This window comes from Bombina bombina, chromosome 5 (genome assembly GCF_027579735.1).
Source record: "Bombina bombina isolate aBomBom1 chromosome 5, aBomBom1.pri, whole genome shotgun sequence".
NCBI classification, from domain to species: domain Eukaryota; kingdom Metazoa; phylum Chordata; class Amphibia; order Anura; family Bombinatoridae; genus Bombina; species Bombina bombina.
Genome location: NC_069503.1, coordinates 473,844,674 through 473,865,062, shown reverse-complemented (window position 1 = coordinate 473,865,062; position 20,389 = coordinate 473,844,674). Strand labels below are relative to the sequence as shown.

Sequence of the window (20,389 nt, the reverse complement as noted above, 5' to 3'; positions counted from 1 at the left end):
AATTTACCCTATTTCAGAATAACAACCTTTTTTTCCAGTCATGTGACTGCTATTGAAAAGCATTGAGAAGTAGTGCATTTATTAAAATAGCCAGTAGGGGGAGCTGTCCGCTTGTGTTGCAGCAGAGCCAAGCAAGCTGAAATTAATCAGTTTAACCAGACCTGAGCTATCGAGCAGATTTCAAAGGAACAAGATCTTCCGGTCTATAAATCAGTCCAGATTGGAATGCATAGAAAGAACTGTATGCAGAAAAATGCAAGTGAAGTCTGTGTTGTGTGATTATTTTATTAGGTTTATAATGCTGTTTAGCAAATGTTTTTGTTCATTTAACTTAGTTTAATTACTGTATATATTCTGTGTTGTGTGATTATTCTATTAGGTTTATAATGCTGTTTAGCATTTAAAGTCTTCATTTCAAAGCTTTAAAATAATGTATTAGGTGTTACTTATGACAATTTTGAGAGGGGCCTGGAACTGATCTCCCTCACTTCCCATTGACTTACATTATAAACTGGGTTTCAATTTACAATAGTTTCGATTTACAACCATTCCTTCTGGAACCTAACCCCGGCGTAAACTGAGGGCTACCTGTATATATATTTTTAATATATGTTTTTTATTATTAACTAAAAAAAATCTTAAATGCTACAGGGGCATTCTAAAGCAACCCCCCCCCCCCCACAGTTAAGGCATGTAATTAAATAGTAAACTAGGGCCAGGAACACCAGCAAATGGGCTAAATATATAGATAAAGACCTGTTCTAGCACACAACAGCTCGTGAGCTAATTAGGTAGGGGAGACGCACATAGCCACCAGTCACCAGCTGTTTCCTACTTGAAAGCTGTAAAACTTGCAGCTCCTGAGCAGTACATTACCTATTAGTTTCCTTTTTGCAGTTGTTAAAGGGACATGAAACCCAGCATTTTTCTTTCATAGTTCAGATAGAGAATACAATTTTAAACCGCATTCAAATTTACTTCTATTATCTAATTGATTTCATTCTTTTGGTTTCATTTTTTGAAGATAATAGCAATGCACATAGGTGAGCCATTAACATGATGTATATATGTGCAGCCACCAATCGGCGTCTCTTGAGCCTATTTAGATATGCTTTTCAACAAAGGATATCAAGGGAATGAAGAAAATGAGATAATAGAAGTAAATTGGAAAGTTGTTTAAAAGTGTGTGCTCTCTCTAAATCATGAAAGAAAAAATTTGGGTTTCATGTCCCTTTTAAGCATATACTAGGCTTTAGTCAATGTGAAAATGACATGCAAATAAAGAAAGTGCAAGAATTGGTGCAATAGTGCCTGGTGTGAAACGTGTACTGATTTGCTCTTGAGAAAGGCGGTTGTACTGCTGAAATGCTAGCACTGTTTTTATTAAAACTTCAACTGAAGACTTTTCTTCATTAAGAGTCTTCAATAAAATTTCTAAGGTTAACACAATTTCTAGTGAGTACTTCCTTTTAAGGCAAGTTTCACAACTTGGTGAGCTAAGCGCCATAATCAAAAACTACAAATTGCTGTTAATTATTGTCATTATTTCAATACACTTATCATTCAGTTTTAAATCTATAAGTACATTGTTAGAATTGCTTTCTTAATACTATTGAAATGACTGTACGTTTGTAATAATGCTGATTATGCAATTATTCCGCATTTGTTCACACCATACATGTTAATATCTGTAGCAACTGGATACAGAAAAAAATGAAAATACTGCTTTGGATGAACCTGTCTCACACTGGAGATCACGGCTTACCTTAAATGTTATGGTGGAAGATTTTATTTTTGATGGCTCTTCTCTTCCTGCAGATGTCCATAGATACATGAAGATGTAAGTACCGTATGTGCTTCATGTAACAACAACAAAATACGTGTCCGAGTTTTAAGGGACTGAAAATGAAAAATGTTTATAATGCTTAAAAATGACTTATTTATAAATATTACATTTAAAACGGTTTATTTGCAACTATTTTTTTCTCATCCTTTAATATATTCCCATTTTGCCTGCTAGAGTGTATTCAATTGTTTACTAATAGTTCCTTTACCTTTTTTATTTTGTCAGTTGCCAATAGCTGCCTTTTGCCTCTTGAAACTGCCACCTATACTGAAAATGTCAATACTGCAGTATTCTCTATAGAAAGCTACAAAAAAACTAGAGGCAGCAGCTTCTATATACATACATATATACATATATACACGCACACATGCCAGATTTAAAGGGACATGAAACCCAAAATGTTACAGTACACTTTGTCCCTTTTTAAGTCCTGATTGCTTGTTGGCTGATAAGCAAATCTCCCACTACATAATTGGTGGGCAGTGGCATGCCTTGCAAGCATAAAAACAATTTATAGCAAAAAGGAGAATTTGTGATACATTTTAAAGTGCCCTTTCGTGGTGCAACAAAGAAAAATAAAAAATATTTTTGTGTCCCTTAATACAGTTGACATGCAACATTTTGAAATTGTACTATGCACCAACTTTGCAATATACTTTAATTATTTATTTTGCTCCTACTTCTGAAAATTTTTGGTTGACCATTTTGGAGAATTCATAAGCTTAACCCTGCTACATAACTGTCCCTGCTTTGGTTCAGCAGATGTGATAAGATAGCATACTGTATAAAACACTGGTACTTCTGTTAACAAAATGAGTGGCACCTCTTGTCTACTCCAGTTTGGCTCCTCCAAATAAGACAAATTCTATGCAGAATTTGACCACTGAAAAAGAATTGCAGCAAATATGTTAAAATATTTTTTTTAAAAAAATCACACTTGCCTAGTATGTTTATTACATGGCTGCAGAAAAATCTTGTAATTGCAAAGTGTTAACTGCTACTTTAAATTGTTTTATTTAGAATAATTAAATAATACACAACTGTTTGTAGTCAACAGTATACACAAAGTTTGAATATCAGGCAGTACTGAGGATTGTACTCATTTATTCTTTATTTAGCTCAACTTTTTTGTAATCTATCTCTTAAAGGGACACTAAACCCACAATGTTTCTTTCATGATTCAGATAGAGAATACAATTTTTAAACAACATTCCAATTTACTTTATTTACTATTATCGAATTTTGCTTCATTCTTTAGATATCCTTTGTTGAAGAAATTGCAATGCACATGGGTGAGACAATCACACGTCACATCTAGGTGCAGCCACCAATCGGCAGCTACTGAGCCTATCTAGATATGTTTTTCAGCAAAGGATATCAAGAGAATGAAGCACATTAGATAATAGAAGTAAATTAGAAAGGTGTTTAAAATGACTTGCTCTTTCCAAATCATGGAAGAAAACATTTGGGTTTCATGTCACTTTAAATTTGTGCTGTGAAGGGGACATTAAAAGGATAGGAAGGTCAAAATTGAAATGTGCATTTAAATGTTTAAATATATTTGTTTTTGCAATATACTTCCATTAGCAAAAATGCTTCTAGTAAAAGGGGCACCATACCTGCCTAGAGAGAGCTAGTGGTGTGTATTGTGTCTGTAAATACTCCATTTGTATCATACAAGCCAGTGACTGTGAATAGGTGTGATGTTTGAATGCTGATGCAGGGGTCCACACAGCATATGTGCATATGCTGCTGAAAAACAGTAACTTTTGCCAGAAGAATATTTAATTATGGAAGCATATTGCTACAAAGCTTCTATTCAAAATGGATTCATGCACGTTTCAATTTTGACCTTTCTATCCCTTAAAAGCCCTTTTTTTTTTTTTTTTTTTTTTTTTTTTTTTTATGTGAAAAGAATAAAAACATTTTATTTGTGTGTATCACCCTACTGGGAAATTAGAATTGTGTGTAATTTTAAATGTATCTTTTATGCACAAAATGAGTAGGAATAAAACATATTATTTTGTGGGTTTTTTTTTTAGAATATATTTTTTTGAAAAAACATACTCGTAGAATCCTTGGGAAGGTGATCTGATGCTGAGGGTAGATTTATCAAGAGGCGAATGCCCCTATTGGTTGCCGGCTCAATCATTTGAGCCTTCAACTGATATTTATGAAACCGCAGTTTTAAAACTCTTAAAGGGACATGAAACAGATTTTTTTTTTCTTCATAATTCAGATAGAGCATACCATTTTAAACAACTTTTCAATTTACTTCTGTTATTTAATTTGCTTTATTCTCTTGGTAACCTTTGTTGAAAAATATACCTAGGTAGGCTTAGGAGCTGGAAGATAGCTGCTGATTGGTGGCTGCACATATATGCCTCTTGTCATTGGCTTACCAATGTGTTCAGCTAGCTCCCAGTAGTTCATTGCTACTCCTTCAACAAAGGATACCAAAAGAATATAGCAAAATGAATAAAAGAAGTAAAGTTGTTTAAAAATGTCTGCTCTATCTGAATCATGAAATAAAAATGTTGGGTTTCATGTACCTTTAAGTTGGCCGATGAAAATCACCTTGGATTGGCTTGACTGGGTGATTTGAGAAGCCCTGCAATTAGTTTCACAAGAGCAGGAGAATGTAGGCACCCCACGATTTGCAACCTCCAGAGGACAGGTTCACGTGACACTTGTCAATCCGATAAATGATAAATCTACACCCTATCATTGATTTATGTTTATTTTCCCTTTCTCTATAGGATACAACTAGGGAAATCTGTTCATTACCTTCCTATACTGTTTATTGATCAGCTGAGTAACAGAGTAAAGGATTTAATGGTAAGTCTTCCATACATCTTTGCAAGGTTGTATCTTTATTTTGGTAGTTTCTATTTGCATACGCCTTGTACATAAATAATTAATCCTAATGATTTTTCTGGAAGGGTACAAATATATTACAATTCCATCAGCATTTCTAGCTGTTTTATCGAATATATGAAACCACGCAGAAATACAAAACTTTAAATATGCTTCTCCTATTTTCACCCCTGTTTGTTTTCTTCCCTGAAAGTAGCACTTTGAAAACCTCATTGTAAAGTGGATAAATTTTAATAGTATAAAAGAGGTTATCGGTGCACTAATATTTTCCTATAAAACTTTGTTTCTTTCCTAAGATATGGTGAGTCCACAGAATCATCAATTACTAGTGGGAATATCACTCCTGGCCAGCAGGAGGAGGCAAAGAGCACCACAGCAAAGCTGCTATATATGTCACTTCCCTTACCCATAATCCCCAGTCATTCTCTTTGCCTGTGGTGCAAGGAGGAGGTGAAGTTTTGGTGTTTGATTTGAAATCAAGATTTTGTTATTTTAAAAGCAGAGTAGCTTTGCTCTGATCTTTCTAAAGGGTCTAGTCTTAGCCCATGTCTGTCTCTTCAGTAGGGCAGTGGTGGCTTTTAAGCAATTGGGAACTTGTGGGGTACAATCCTCACTGCGTTTACCCAAAACATTTTGCTGCCCTATTTAGACAGCCTGAGTAGGTTTACTAAGTCTTTCTGTATTTCCACAGGTCCATATGAGAGAACGCATCCTCTCAACCAGATGAGCTGTCCTGCTGCCGGACAGATGAATATTAAGGTAAGTGACAATTTTATTTTTCTATTTAGCAGGGAAAAAATTGGCACTTATTCAGCTGAAACGTTGCAGGGGGACGTTTTTTTTCCTGTCAGGGTGCAGGTTTTTATGGCAGTTTTTGCAGGCACTGTTAGTGTGTTTTTATTGATGGCTCAATGGGGTTCCGTTTTTTAACAGATTATGTACTAGCACTTGTGCTTTTTATAAGGTTTTTTTGTTGTTGTTGTTTATAAGCTTCTTGTTTTTTTGGTTTTTTTTAATGGCTTTTTTGTCAGCTGAAGGACTGCCCCTTTTAGGGAGGTTCAGTTTCTCGATGACAGAGTACTTTTGGCACTTTTTTTCACTTCCTGTGGAGTGAGGTGCACATTTTTCAGATGTCTCTGCTGCTTTGCTGTTTTAGCTTCTCTGGAATCCAGATTGTAAACGGGATCGTTTTTTTCCTCAGTTTGCTGCTGGTTGCAGGACAGGTAAGGCACCTCAGTAATTCTGCTGAGGTATAGAGTGTTGCCTGGGGTATGTTTTCTTGATTTGGTAATTTTATTTTTCTATTTACAGGGATCATCACAAGTTTCTAAGGTTTGCTTTCTTAGACAATCATTTTTCAGTTTGTGGCTCTTCCATTCGGCCTTGCCACAGCTCCCAGAATTTTCTCAAAGGTCATGGGGGCTCTTTTGGCAGTGATCCGGTCTTGGGGCATTGCAGTAGCGCCTTATCTGGACGACATTCTGGTTCAGGGGCCGTCTTTTCAACAAGCAAACTGTCATACGGAGATCTTGTTATCTTTCCTTCGCTCCCACGGTTGGAAGGTGAATCTGGGAAAAAGTTCCCTGATTCCAGCCACAAGAGTAGTGTTTTTGGGGACCATAATAGACTCCCTATTAATGAAGATATTTCTGACAGAGGTCAGAAAAACAAAGATCTTTGACACTTGTCTTGTCCTTCAGTCCTCTCTTCGGCCGTCAGTGGCTTTATGTATGGAGGTTATTGGTCTGATGGTAGCTTCCATGGATATTCATTCCGTTTGCTCGGTTCCATCTCAGACCTCTGCAGTTATGCATGTTAAGACTATGGATCGGGACTATGCGGATCTGTCTCCGCAAATCGTTCTGGATCAGGCGACAAGGGACTCTCTTCTGTGGTGGTTGTCTCAGGAACACCTCTCCCAGGGCACTTGCTTTCACAGACCTTCCTGGTTGATCGTGACCACAGGTGCCAGCTTTCTAGGTTGAGGAGCAGTTTGGGGGTCATTGAAGACTCAGGGTCTTTGGACTCGGGAGGAGTCCTCCCTATAAACTTTCTAGAGTTGAGAGTGATTTTCAATGCTCGCCTGGCCTGGCCTCAGTTAGCCATAGCCTGGTTTATCAGGTTCCAGTTGGACAACATAACATTGGGGGCATACATCAACCACTAGGGGGGAACACAGAGTTCCTTGGCCATGACAGAGGTGACCCAGATAATCCAGTGTACGGAGTCTCACAACTGTTCGTTTTTCTGCGATCCACATCCCAGGAGTGAACAATTGGGAGGCGGATTTTCTGAGCTGTCACACCTTTCATCCGGGGGAGTGGGAACTCCATCCAGAAGTATTTTCCAGTTTAATCCTCAATTGGGGGCAGCCAGAACTGGATCTCATGGCTTCTCTGCAGAATGCCAAGCTTCTGAGGTACGGCTCGAGGTCAAGGGATCCACAGGCTTTTTGATAGATGCTCTAGTAGTCCCTTGGAACTTCAGTCTAGCATACATATTTCCTCCGTTTGTTCTCCTGCCAAGAGTCATTGCTCGGATCAAGCAGGAGAGGGCGTTGGTGAGTCTCATAGTGCCGGCGTGGCCTTGCAGGATCTGGTATGCAGATCTAGTGGAAATGTCGTCTCTACCTCCATTGGGACTCCCTCTGTGGAAAGGACCTTCTACTTCAGGGTCCTTTTCTTCATCCAAATCTCGTTTCTCTGAAGCTGACTGCTTAGAGATTGAACTCTTGATTTTATCTAAGTGTGGGTTTTCAGAGTTGGTCATTGAGACCATGATTCAGGCTCGTAAGCCTGTGACAAGAAAAATTTACTATAAGACGTAAATATCTGTATTGGTGTGAATCCAAAGGCTACTCTTGGAGTAGAGTCAGGATTCCTAGGATTTTGTCTTTTCTCCAGGAGGGTCTGGAGAAGGGTCTGTCAGCTAGTAAAGGTCAGATTTCTGCATTGTCTATTTTGTTGCATAAGTGTTTGGCGGATGCGCCAGACGTGCAATCTTTTTGTCAGTCCCTGGTTAGAATCAGGCCTGTGTTTAAACCCGTTACTCCTCCCTGGAGTCTTAACCTTGTTCTTAGAGTTTTACAGCGGGCTCTGTTTGAACCTATTCATTCCTTAGATATTAAAATGTTATCTTGAAAGGTTTTGTTTCTTGTTGCTATTTCTTCTGCTCAGAGTTTTGGAACTCTCGGCTCTGCAGTTTAATTCTCCTTATCTTATTTTTCATTCTGATAAGGTGGTTCTATGTACTAAATTAGGTTTCCTACCTAAGGTTGTTTCAAACAAGAATATTTATCAGGAGATTGTGGTTCCTTCTTTGTGTCCTAATCCTTCTTCACCTAAGGAGCGTTTGCTGCACAACCTAGATGTTGTGCGTGCATTGAAGTTCTATCTTCAGGCATTTAAGGACTTTCGTCAGTCTTCTGCTTTGTTTGTTTGTTTTTCTGGGAAGCGCATGGGTCAGAAAGCTACGGCTACTTCTCTTTCTCTTTGACTAAGGAGTATTATTCGTTTGGCCTATGAGACTGCTGGACAGCAACCTCCTGAGAAAATCACTGCTCATTCCACGAGGGCTGTTTCTTCATATTTGCAAGGCTGCAACTTGGTCCTCTTTGCATACTTTTTCAAAGTTTTATAAATTTGATACTTTTGCCTCAGCTGAAGCTTCTTTTGGGAGAAGGGTTCCTCAAGCCGTGGTGCCTTCTGTTTAGGTCTACCTGTCTTGTCCCTCCCTTATCTGTGTCCTCTAGCTTGGATATTGATTTCCACTAGTAATTGATGATTCCATGGACTCACCGTATCTTAGGAAAGAAAACATAATTTATGCTTACCTGATAAATTTATTTCTGGATATGGTGACTCCACGGCCCACCCTTTATTTAAGAGTTATTTTTTTCTAAAACCTCAGGCACCTCTACACTTTTTTGTTATCTTTTTTTCCATTCTTCCTTCGGCCGAATGACTGGGGATTATGGGTAGGGGAAGTGACATATATAGCAGCTTTGCTGTGGTGCTCTTTGCCGCCTCCTGCTGGCCAGGAGTGATATTCCCACTAGTAATTGATGATTCCATAGACTCACCATATCCGGAAATAAATAAATGTATCAGGTAAGCATAAATAATGTTTTTTTACTAAATAGATTTTAAATCTATGAATCAAAGTAATCGGCTCTTTTTAGGAGAAGTATACAAGCAACCAAAAGGAGCTATATCTCACTTTAAAACCCTTCAAGTGGCAAAAAGGGCCTTGTTTAGAAGGGGATTCTGCAAAAGCAGGCATAAGAAAAAATACAAACAGAAAAGTAATCACTGGTGGAGTCCACAAAGGATGACCTGGCTTTCCTGTGTGTATTTAGTCTCCCTATGGGAATCAGGGGCAACTAGACGTGGACTCCTTGCTCATTGTGCTTAGAGGAATATGGCTACACCTTACTGACGAGGCCCAATGAAGGCTGAAATGATCGTCTGCGGTTGTTGTTTTCCTTGTTCAGAGAGGAATTGCCTGGTATTTCGGCGCTGGACTGACCGTAATAGGCGGGAATTAGACTGATATACTACAGGAAAGTTCTACTCTGTGAAAAGCATTACTGGGATAAAAAGAAGCTGCACCCAGGTGGTAAATCGCTATAGAACAGGCTAACAATGGTATTGAGCTGGTTGTTAGTTCCTGTGAGTGCACTTCTCTCTGTGTGTTGATAGCAGGAAACATTGGTATCAGGTGGGAACTCCATTTAAGGACTTCCTGTGAACTCAGAATGAGAAAAAATGTAAAAATAAATAGTGACGCGTTTCGGCCTATATACAAGATAGTAATACATTTCTAAGGGACGTGAAAGTCAAAATTAAAATTTCATGGATCATGAAAAACGTGCATTTTTTTTTTTTAAAGACTTTCAAAATTTACTGTTATCAAATTTGTCATTCTCTTAAAACAAACAAACAAACAAAAAAAAAACTTACCTTGGTAGGCTGAAAAAGCAGTAATGCGGGGGGCGGAGCTAACTGGGAAGGAGAGTGGATGCATCTTTGTGGAGCTCCGAGTGAAAACCATGATAATTGGGGTTAAATTAATGTTCCAAGTTGGTGGAGACCTCTGCAACTTATCTCACACCTTGTAGCATTCACCCTGACTTGTGGCAGAAGCACCGGTAAACTAATTGCTTAAGAGGAGATTAAACCCCAGCGGTTGGGCCTTTTGAGCTGTGCGGCCTCCTGTGACGCACTTACTTTTCCCGGGTGGCTCGGAACATCGTGGAACAGCCTAACTGCTTTTATCTGTACAGACTTGCTGATTTGCACACAGATTGCCTACAATGAACCAAGACCAACTACCAGTGCCACCTTGCATATATCGGCACAGACCCAGATTCCTGACTTGGTGGCTAATCCACACCGGCATGGTGGCCGTCCAGGTGATGGGACTCTGAACTTTACACCGGAGCATTATTTGTGAGACTGTCATCTAACGCACCCAAAGAACGTTTTCTAGATCGATACAGAGCTCAGGATTAATAAAGCCATTGTGCCTACAGATAGCAATACCATCAATTTTATTTGAGAGCTGAAAGCCATTTTAAGATGTTCTATTCAACATGTTTATGAGAGACGAATCTCGCAATCCTGATATCCTGAGACCCATGAACATCTTAGACAGATGGGAGTCCCACGCACAATGGCTGCTAGATGATCACTTCAGCAGCATGAAAAGGCAGCTCACTTAAGTGCTTGATATCCGATTGTAACTCAGACCAACCCGCTTACCTACTACGGTACCGCTGTCTAGCAGCTGATGGAGCAGATTCGCATTGTGCTGATAAAGGAAACCGAGAACTTCTCACGAAGATCACATTTTCAGATGTAACTCCTACACTAGATGTTGTGCATCAATCGCCCTTGGACGGCGAGGTAGTTACAATCTGCACTGAAGAATTCAGATCTACAAACCCAACATGGCGTACCAACTCATGGAAGCATTTAATAAAGCCAGAATGGTCGGTCATGGTGCAGAGATTGCTCCCCAGATGGCATAAACTGACATTTTTCTCCCATTGCCTGGACTTCCTCTTCAAAAGCAATCTTGACAAATTGAATACTCTCCTGAACATGTTTCCAGACATTGCTTGTGTACTTAGAGGTGACTATTTTTGCCTACAAATTGCCTTGAAAATTGGAGTAGGTTAGATATACTCTCTACCATTCGCATCTACTTACTTTCTTCCTATACGTTTTCAATGTTCTCTGGTTAACCCTTTATAAGAGCCTCCCTGGAAGCAGACTATTCTACATGGGATATTCTGATAGTCTGGGATATTTCCCAATTAATGACCTTTTCTAACCCACATTATGTGTTATCTCACGGGGACACAATTGGACTTAGCTCAACCTGTAACAGTTGATATATCACATGCTATTACCAAGAGAATATCGGGTTGTTCTGTTTTTTTCCCGTTTTCTCTTCCACAGTTGCATTTACATATGCTCATATATCTTTAATTATTGTTCCGAACAATTTCCCTTGTAGGTATTATATGTTCAGTAGGTTTGAGCTATCTCAGCCCTTATATCGATATCTTAGTTATGTAAACCATGACCTCCTAGACCTCACTGCGTTGTCTGCGGCTGGGACAATGTGGTGTGACAACCTTTAACTTTTTTTCCGTTATAACTTCTATATGAAGTTGAGGTAGGCCTGTGGTGGGATACTTGAACTTAGATATACCTACACCCAATAGAGGGTTTTATGATTCTTACAGTTCCTGGAATAATTTTCACTGACTTTTACATATATATATATTTAGGTACCTCTCTATCTTTATCTAATTGAAAGCAGTTGCCCCTCTACATATATATGTTTCACTGTTAAAGATGCCTATACTCAGACATCTGTTCATGTTAGGGTCCCTAATGTTTATCTTACATATATACTTCCTATACGGGCCTTAACGTGGGTCTACACTAGTGTGAAATGGCAAACTTTCTGTAATATCCCGGTACATAAATATTACAAATACTCCATACTTCTATCCTTACTAATAACATCAGGGTGTCTCTTTATTAAAACTATGTTGAAAATCCTAATATGATAGCGAGAGTGCCCAGATTATAGTTGCCCTTTATGCTAATTGGACACTTTTAACTTAGTAAACAAAATAATAGCAAAGGGACGTATAGTGTGGAACTAGATCCCAGCTTATATTATTATTTTTTTGTTTTTTTCCTCCTTTTTTTTTTTTCCTTTCAGTTGTTCACCAATCTGGCCACCCCCTCAATTCCAAGCGGTGCTTATCCTCTGATAATATCTCTACTTATCTACCTATTAAGTGCCATTAGACCCTATAGGGTCTTCAATTTGACTAACATGCCTAGCCAGTGTTTCCAATATCACAGGGCCCATAAGTGGCCAGCTCATTAGTCACTCATAAAAACTATCATAACTTCATAATGGAGGTTTCAGATTTTAGCAATCATTTTGTTTTCTGTATACATCATTGTAATGTAATGCCATGACATTATTTGTATATCTTTTCTTGCGCAATACCTCAATAAAAGATTATTAAAAAAAAAAAAAAAAAGCAGGCAGTAATGCACTATTTAAGGCTAGTTGGTGATTAGTGGCTGCACACGTGTCTTGTCATTCATTCGCTCACTAGATTTGTTCAGCTAGGTAGTGCATTTCTGCCCTGGAGCTGACTTTAATTAAGTGTTTAACCTGTTTGCAGGGAATAAACGCACAAAAGATCTAATCATTGCCCTGTTGCTTGCACAGAGCATTTTCCTTTTGTGCTTTTATGACCCTTTAAATCATTTTCATTGGTGCAAATAATTACTGAAACTGTTTTCAGGTAAAATTGGCTTCAGAAGCCATAAGGTTTTTTTTTTTTCCAAGAATTGAGGTTAAAAGGACACTAAACCCATTTTTCTTTCTTTCATGATTCGGATAGAGCATGCAATTTTAAGCAACTTTCATATTTGCTCCTATCATCAATTTTTCTTTGTTCTCTTGGTATCTTTATTTTGAAAAGCAGGAATTTAAAGCTTAGGAGCCGGGCCATTTTAGGCTCAGCACCTGTGTTACGCTTGCTGATTGGTGGGTAAATGTAGACACCAATCAGCAAACGCTATCCAGGGGCCTGAACCAAAAATGGGCCAGCTCCTAAGCTTTTATTCCTTTTCTTTTTCTTCAAATAAAGATACCAAGAGAACAAAGAAAAAAAAATTTAATTGTAGATTAATCATACAAGAAAATAATTTGAGTTTAGTTTCCCTTTAAAACCTAATGCAATTAGGTTTTAAATAAAATAAACTAAATAAATAAAATAAACTACCGCACATATTCTCAACTAATATTTTCTGAATATGTTCACTAACTGCTTTGTCATGGTAAAATACGTATCAGGATGACGTTTCATAATTTTATCTAACCTAAGTACATTTTGTAAAACTTCATTCTATGAGACTTTTCTTTTTCCTTTCATCACTTGCAGTTGGTTGTTATATTTCATATTTGTACATTTTACAGTTTTATTTATGTTTCTTATTGTAGATGATAAATCGTTCCACAATTGAGCTTCCCCTCACAGTCTCATATGATAAAATATCACTGGGAAAGCTGAGATTTTGGATCCACATGCAGGATGCGGTTTACTCTTTGCAGCAATTTGGTAGGTATTGCTTTTAAAATTTAGAATGTAGTAGATTAAAATGGTCAGCTAATGTATTTCTCATTTTATTGTTCTTGAAATGAGTGAGTTGTACAGCCTTGACAGTACCATATTTGACTTAAAGGGACAATATACTCGGGCAAGGAGCTGAAAAGAGTTCATTGTATTCAATGCTGCTTCAGTAACACTCTTTCAAATAGACCAAGCTCTTTCTCCAAAGTCCCACTTGGAGGTTGTTTTCTGCCAAAACATATTGTTTACCAAGCTTTTCTTTAGCTAGAATTGAATGTATTTGTATAGTTGGTGGTTTCAACTGCTAAAATTGGATATTTTAAATGACAAAGCAAAAGTAGCTATTTCTAAAAATATATATATAAAAATCGATATATACATACAGGAGACATTATCAATTTACTGATCTTATTTTTCTCGTTATGTATAAAATTAACAGGAAATAACATCTATTAGTCGTCGGTATCAAAGCTTATTTTCTTTATCGCACTTTATAACCCATACTTGTAAATGTTGATCTGTGGGATGTCACAAACTAACAACCCTACGCCCCTATCTTAGGTAACTCACAAATAAACTTTATTCACCCTTGTATCACTTTACATAACTTACAAGCCTTACAAGCAGTATGTGTCCCATATTGCTTATACCAATATTCCTCTAGGTTTAAAATGTGATGAAAATGGTGTAACCACTGAGCAACTGTCGGTGTTTCTTTCTTTTTTTTACAATTTTCCGCTAATAGAGATTTCATACTATTGCTAGCTGTTAAGAATCCATTTTCTTTTGTGAGTTGGAAACTTGCTAGGCACTTTATTAAACAACCTTAGACAAGGATCAACTGGCAAAGGAATTTCAAGCATCATTGATGTTTCGTCTGCTATATTTTCCCATATTTTATTGCATTTAACGCATTGCCACCAGATATGTGACATATTTCCAGATGCCTGACCACATCGCCAGCACTTATTGCTTGCGGGTTTTTACAATTGTTTAGTTCTGGTAGGTGTAAGTTACCACCTATGTATTTCACGTTTCCAAAAGTTTACTAAATATAGAAGACTTAAAAACATTGAAAAACATTTGGCTTGCCTCAGTTGGAGTTATTGTAATATCAAGTATGGCGAATGGCTTGGTGGGAGCTTTTGTGATATTGAATATATTAAAGAATGGGTATGTCTTGTATAGCTTCTCATATACAGTCATAACTCTTAACATATTCATATTATCACAATGTCTCTTTATGTATTTAAACGTCCCTGGGCCCTTATCAGTCTGTTTTCATTGCCCATTTGGTGCACCATCAAAGCTCTATGACTAATTTAAAGGGACACGAAACCCAACATTCTTTTCATGATTCACATAGAGCATGCAATTTTAAACAACTTTCTAATTTACATCTATTATCAATTTTTCTTTGTTCTCTTGGTATCTGTTGTTGAAAAGCAGGGATGTACACTCCGGAGTGTGCACATGTCTAGAGCACTATTTGGCAGCAGTTCTTTCAAGAGCTCTAGATGGCATCAATATTTCATACCATGTAGTGCTCCACACACCTACCTAGGTATCTCTTCAATAAAGAATACCATGGGAATGAAGCAAATTTCATTATGGAAGTAAATTTCAAACCTTTTTAAAACCGTATGCTCTGAATAACAAAATAAAGTTTGCTGGTTTCATATCCTTTTAAACTCAAAACAGTAAGTGCTCAGTGAACAGTTATTCTTCAGCTGCAGGTTATAAAAAAATTAAATAGATAATCAGGTCATGTTTTTTGCTTTTCTGTGAATTCAGGAGATTTCACTGAAATCTTGCAAGATTTCATATTAAACTTCCTTATACTGAGTATTGCAATAACATGTCTCTGCTTGCACATGCTAGATGTACACTCCCTTGCGAGTCCCAGGAAGGCATTTTGATAGGCTGCCTAAAGTCTCTTTACAATGGGATGTGGTTACTGAGGAAATTTTGAGGTAAAATGGCTTCCTTTTTTTTTTTTTTTTACATAGAGATGTCCAGGAGATTTCTTGATTGCTTTTTACAGATATTCTGCATCACTTTCAAGTGCTTCAACTTTTGGGTATCATGTCCCTTTAAAGGGACAATAACCTAAAATGTTTTTCATTATTCAGATACAGCATTTAATTTTCTTCAGCATTCCAATTTACTTCTATTATTATTTTTGAATCATTCTCTTGGTATCCTTTATTGGAAGAGCAGCAATCTACTACGTACTACTGTTAGCTAGCTGAACACATCGGTAAACCAATGATGAGGTATATATGTACTGCCACCAATCAGCAGATAGCTCCAGGTACATAGCCTACCCAGGTTTTTAACAAAGAATACCAAGAGAATGATACAAATTAGGTGACACTGGACAACCCTGTGTAGTGCCATTGGAAATCTGAAAAGCACTTAAGAGCCAGTGACCCGAACCTTAGCTGATGGGGAGGAATATAACTAACTCAAAAACTTGAGAGAAAATCATGTCCAATTGAATTTTATGATGCATAACCCTAAGAAACTGCCATCAGATGCGGTCAAACACTTTTCTCTTGTTAAGTGTATCCAGTCCACGGATCATCCATTACTTATGGGATATTAACTCCTCCCCAACAGGAAGTGCAAGAGGATTCACCCAGCAGAGCTGCTATATAGCTCCTCCCCTAACTGCCATTACCAGTCATTCTCTTGCACCCAACGAATAGATAGGATGTGTGAGAGGACTGTGGTGATTATACTTAGTTTCATACCTTCAATCAAAAGTTTGTTATTTCTCCAACATAGGTGTGTCCGGTCCACGGCGTCATCCTTACTTGTGGGATATTCTCTTCCCCAACAGGAAATGGCAAAGAGCCCAGCAAAGCTGGTCACATGATCCCTCCTAGGCTCCGCCTACCCCAGTCATTCTCTTTGCCGTTGTACAGGCAACATCTCCACGGAGATGGCTTAGAGTTTTTTAGTGTTTAACTGTAGTTTTTATTATTCAATCAAGAGTTTGTTATTTTAAAATAGTGCTGGTATGTACTATTTACTCTGAAACAGAAAAGAGATGAAGATTTCTGTTTGTATGAGGAAAATGATTTTAGCAACCGTTACTAAAATCCATGGCTGTTCCACACAGGAGAATTAACTTCAGTTGGGGGAACAGGGAGCAGTCTCTTGCTGCTTGAGGTATGACACATTCTAACAAGACGATGTAATGCTGGAAGCTGTCATTTTCCCTATGGGATCCGGTAAGCCATGTTTATTAAGATAGTAAATAAGGGCTTCACAAGGGCTTATTAAGACTGTAGACTTTTTCTGGGCTAAATCGATTCATATATTACACATATTTAGCCTTGAGGAATCATTTAATCTGGGTATTTTGGTAAAATTATATCGGCAGGCACTGTTTTAGACACCTTATTCTTTAGGGGCTTTCCCTAATCATAGGCAGAGCCTCATTTTCGCGCCGGTATTGCGCACTTGTTTTTGAGAGGCATGACATGCAGTCGCATGTGTGAGGAGCTCTGATACATAGAAAAGACTTTCTGAAGGCGTCATTTGGTATCGTATTCCCCTTTGGGCTTGGTTGGGTCTCAGCAAAGCAGATACCAGGGACTGTAAAGGGGTTAAAGTTAAAAACGGCTCCGGTTCCGTTATTTTAAGGGTTAAAGCTTCCAAATTTGGTGTGCAATACTTTTAAGGCTTTAAGACACTGTGGGGAAATTTTGGTAATAAAGTGTGTTCAGTTTAAAATTTAAAGTGACAGTAACGGTTTTATTTTAAAAGTTTTTTGTACTTTGTTATCAAGTTTATGCCTGTTTAACATGTCTGAACTACCAGATAGACTGTGTTCTGAATGTGGGGAAGCCAGGGTTCCTTCTCATTTAAATAAATGTGATTTATGTGACAATGAAAATGATGCCCAAGATGATTCCTCAAGTGAGGGGAGTAAGCATGGTACTGCATCATTCCCTCCTTCGTCTACACGAGTCTTGCCCACTCAGGAGGCCCCTAGTACATCTAGCGCGCCAATACTCCTTACTATGCAACAATTAACGGCTGTAATGGATAATTCTATCAAAAACATTTTAGCCAAAATGCCCACTTATCAGCGTAAGCGCGACTGCTCTGTTTTAGATACTGAAGAGCATGACGACGCTGATGATAATGGTTCTGAAATGCCCCTACACCAGTCTGATGGGGCCAGGGAGGTTTTGTCTGAGGGAGAAATTTCAGATTCAGGGAAAATTTCTCAACAAGCTGAACCCGATGTGATTACATTTAAATTTAAGTTGGAACATCTCCGCGCTCTGCTTAAGGAGGTATTATCCACTCTGGATGATTGTGAGAATTTGATCATCCCAGAGAAACTATGTAAAATGGACAAGTTCCTAGAGGTCCCGGGGCTCCCAGAAGCTTTTCCTATACCCAAGCGGGTGGCGGACATTGTAAATAAAGAATGGGAAAGGCCCGGTATACCTTTCGTACCTCCCCCCATATTTAAAAAATTGTTTCCTATGGTCGACCCCAGAAAGGACTTATGGCAGACAGTCCCCAAGGTCGAGGGAGCGGTTTCCACTTTAAACAAACGCACCACTATACCCATAGAAGATAGTTGTGCTTTCAAAGATCCTATGGATAAAAAATTAGAAGGTTTACTTAAAAAGATGTTTGTTCAGCAGGGTTACCTTCTACAACCAATTTCATGCATTGTCCCTGTCACTACAGCCGCGTGTTTCTGGTTCGATGAGCTAGTAAAGGCGGTCGATAGTGATTCTCCTCCTTATGAGGAGATTATGGACAGAATCCGTGCTCTCAAATTGGCTAATTCTTTCACCCTAGACGCCACTTTGCAATTGGCTAGGTTAGCGGCTAAGAATTCTGGGTTTGCTATTGTGGCGCGCAGAGCGCTTTGGTTGAAATCTTGGTCAGCTGATGCGTCTTCCAAGAACAAACTACTTAACATTCCTTTCAAGGGGAAAACGCTGTTTGGCCCTGACTTGAAAGAGATTATCTCTGATATCACTGGGGGTAAGGGCCACGCCCTTCCTCAGGATCGGTCTTTCAAGGCCAAAAATAAACCTAATTTTCGTCCCTTTCGTAGAAACGGACCAGCCCAAAGTGCTACGTCCTCTAAGCAAGAGGGTAATACTTCTCAAGCCAAGCCAGCTTGGAGACCAATGCAAGGCTGGAACAAGGGAAAGCAGGCCAAGAAACCTGCCACTGCTACCAAGACAGCATGAAATGTTGGCCCCCGATCCGGGACCGGATCTGGTGGGGGGCAGACTCTCTCTCTTCGCTCAGGCTTGGGCAAGAGATGTTCTGGATCCTTGGGCACTAGAAATAGTCTCCCAAGGTTATCTTCTGGAATTCAAGGGGCTTCCCCCAAGGGGGAGGTTCCACAGGTCTCAGTTGTCTTCAGACCACATAAAAAGACAGGCATTCTTACATTGTGTAGAAGACCTGTTAAAAATGGGAGTGATTCATCCTGTTCCATTAGGAGAACAAGGGATGGGGTTCTACTCCAATCTGTTCATAGTTCCCAAAAAAGAGGGAACGTTCAGACCAATCTTAGATCTCAAGATCTTAAACAAGTTTCTCAAGGTTCCATCGTTCAAAATGGAAACCATTCGAACAATTCTTCCTTCCATCCAGGAAGGTCAATTCATGACCACGGTGGATTTAAAGGATGCGTATCTACATATTCCTATCCACAAGGAACATCATCGGTTCCTAAGGTTCGCATTCCTGGACAAGCATTACCAGTTCGTGGCGCTTCCTTTCGGATTAGCCACTGCTCCAAGGATTTTCACAAAGGTACTAGGGTCCCTTCTAGCGGTGCTAAGACCAAGGGGCATTGCAGTAGTGCCTTACTTGGACGACATTCTGATTCAAGCGTCGTCCCTTCCTCAAGCAAAGGCTCACACGGACATAGTCCTGGCCTTTCTCAGATCTCACGGATGGAAAGTGAACGTGGAAAAGAGTTCTCTATCTCCGTCGACAAGAGTTCCCTTCTTGGGAACAATAATAGACTCCTTAGAAATGAGGATTTTTCTGACAGAGGCCAGAAAAACAAAACTTCTAAACTCTTGTCGGATACTTCATTCCGTTCCTCTTCCTTCCATAGCGCAGTGCATGGAAGTGATAGGTTTGATGGTAGCGGCAATGGACATAGTTCCTTTTGCGCGCATTCATCTAAGACCATTACAACTGTGTATGCTCAGTCAGTGGAATGGGGACTATACAGACTTGTCTCCGAAGATACAGAGGACCAGAGACTCACTCCGTTGGTGGCTGTCCCTGGACAACCTGTCACAAGGGATGACCTTCCGCAGACCAGAGTGGGTCATTGTCACGACCGACGCCAGTCTGATGGGCTGGGGCGCGGTCTGGGGATCCCTGAAAGCTCAGGGTCTTTGGTCTCGGGAAGAATCTCTTCTACCGATAAATATTCTGGAACTGAGAGCGATATTCAATGCTCTCAAGGCTTGGCCTCAGCTAGCGAGGGCCAAGTTCATACGGTTTCAATCAGACAACATGACGACTGTTGCGTACATCAACCATCAGGGGGGAACAAGGAGTTCCCTGGCGATGGAAGAAGTGACCAAAATCATTCAATGGGCGGAGACTCGCTCCTGCCACCTGTCTGCAATCCACATCCCAGGAGTGGAAAATTGGGAAGCGGATTTTCTGAGTCGTCAGACATTGCATCCGGGGGAGTGGGAACTCCATCCGGAAATCTTTGCCCAAATCACTCAACTGTGGGGCATTCCAGACATGGATCTGATGGCCTCTCGTCAGAACTTCAAGGTTCCTTGCTACGGGTCCAGATCCAGGGATCCCAAGGCGACTCTAGTAGATGCACTAGTAGCACCTTGGACCTTCAAACTAGCTTATGTATTCCCGCCGTTTCCTCTCATCCCCAGGCTGGTAGCCAGGATCAATCAGGAGAGGGCGTCGGTGATCTTGATAGCTCCTGCGTGGCCACGCAGGACTTGGTA

At 39.3% G+C, this 20,389-nt stretch overlaps 1 protein-coding gene across 1 annotated transcript in view; it reads left to right on the top strand.

The window, feature by feature from the left end:
* Positions 1–20,389, top strand: part of CLPTM1L (CLPTM1 like) — a 195,861-nt gene that overhangs the window by 13,829 nt on the left and 161,643 nt on the right. Inside the window, exons 4-6 of the mRNA XM_053714359.1 lie at positions 1,695–1,840; positions 4,606–4,684; positions 13,268–13,385. Of these exons, the coding sequence (XP_053570334.1) occupies positions 1,695–1,840; positions 4,606–4,684; positions 13,268–13,385 (343 nt within the window). The remainder of the gene's footprint in view (positions 1–1,694; positions 1,841–4,605; positions 4,685–13,267; positions 13,386–20,389) is intronic.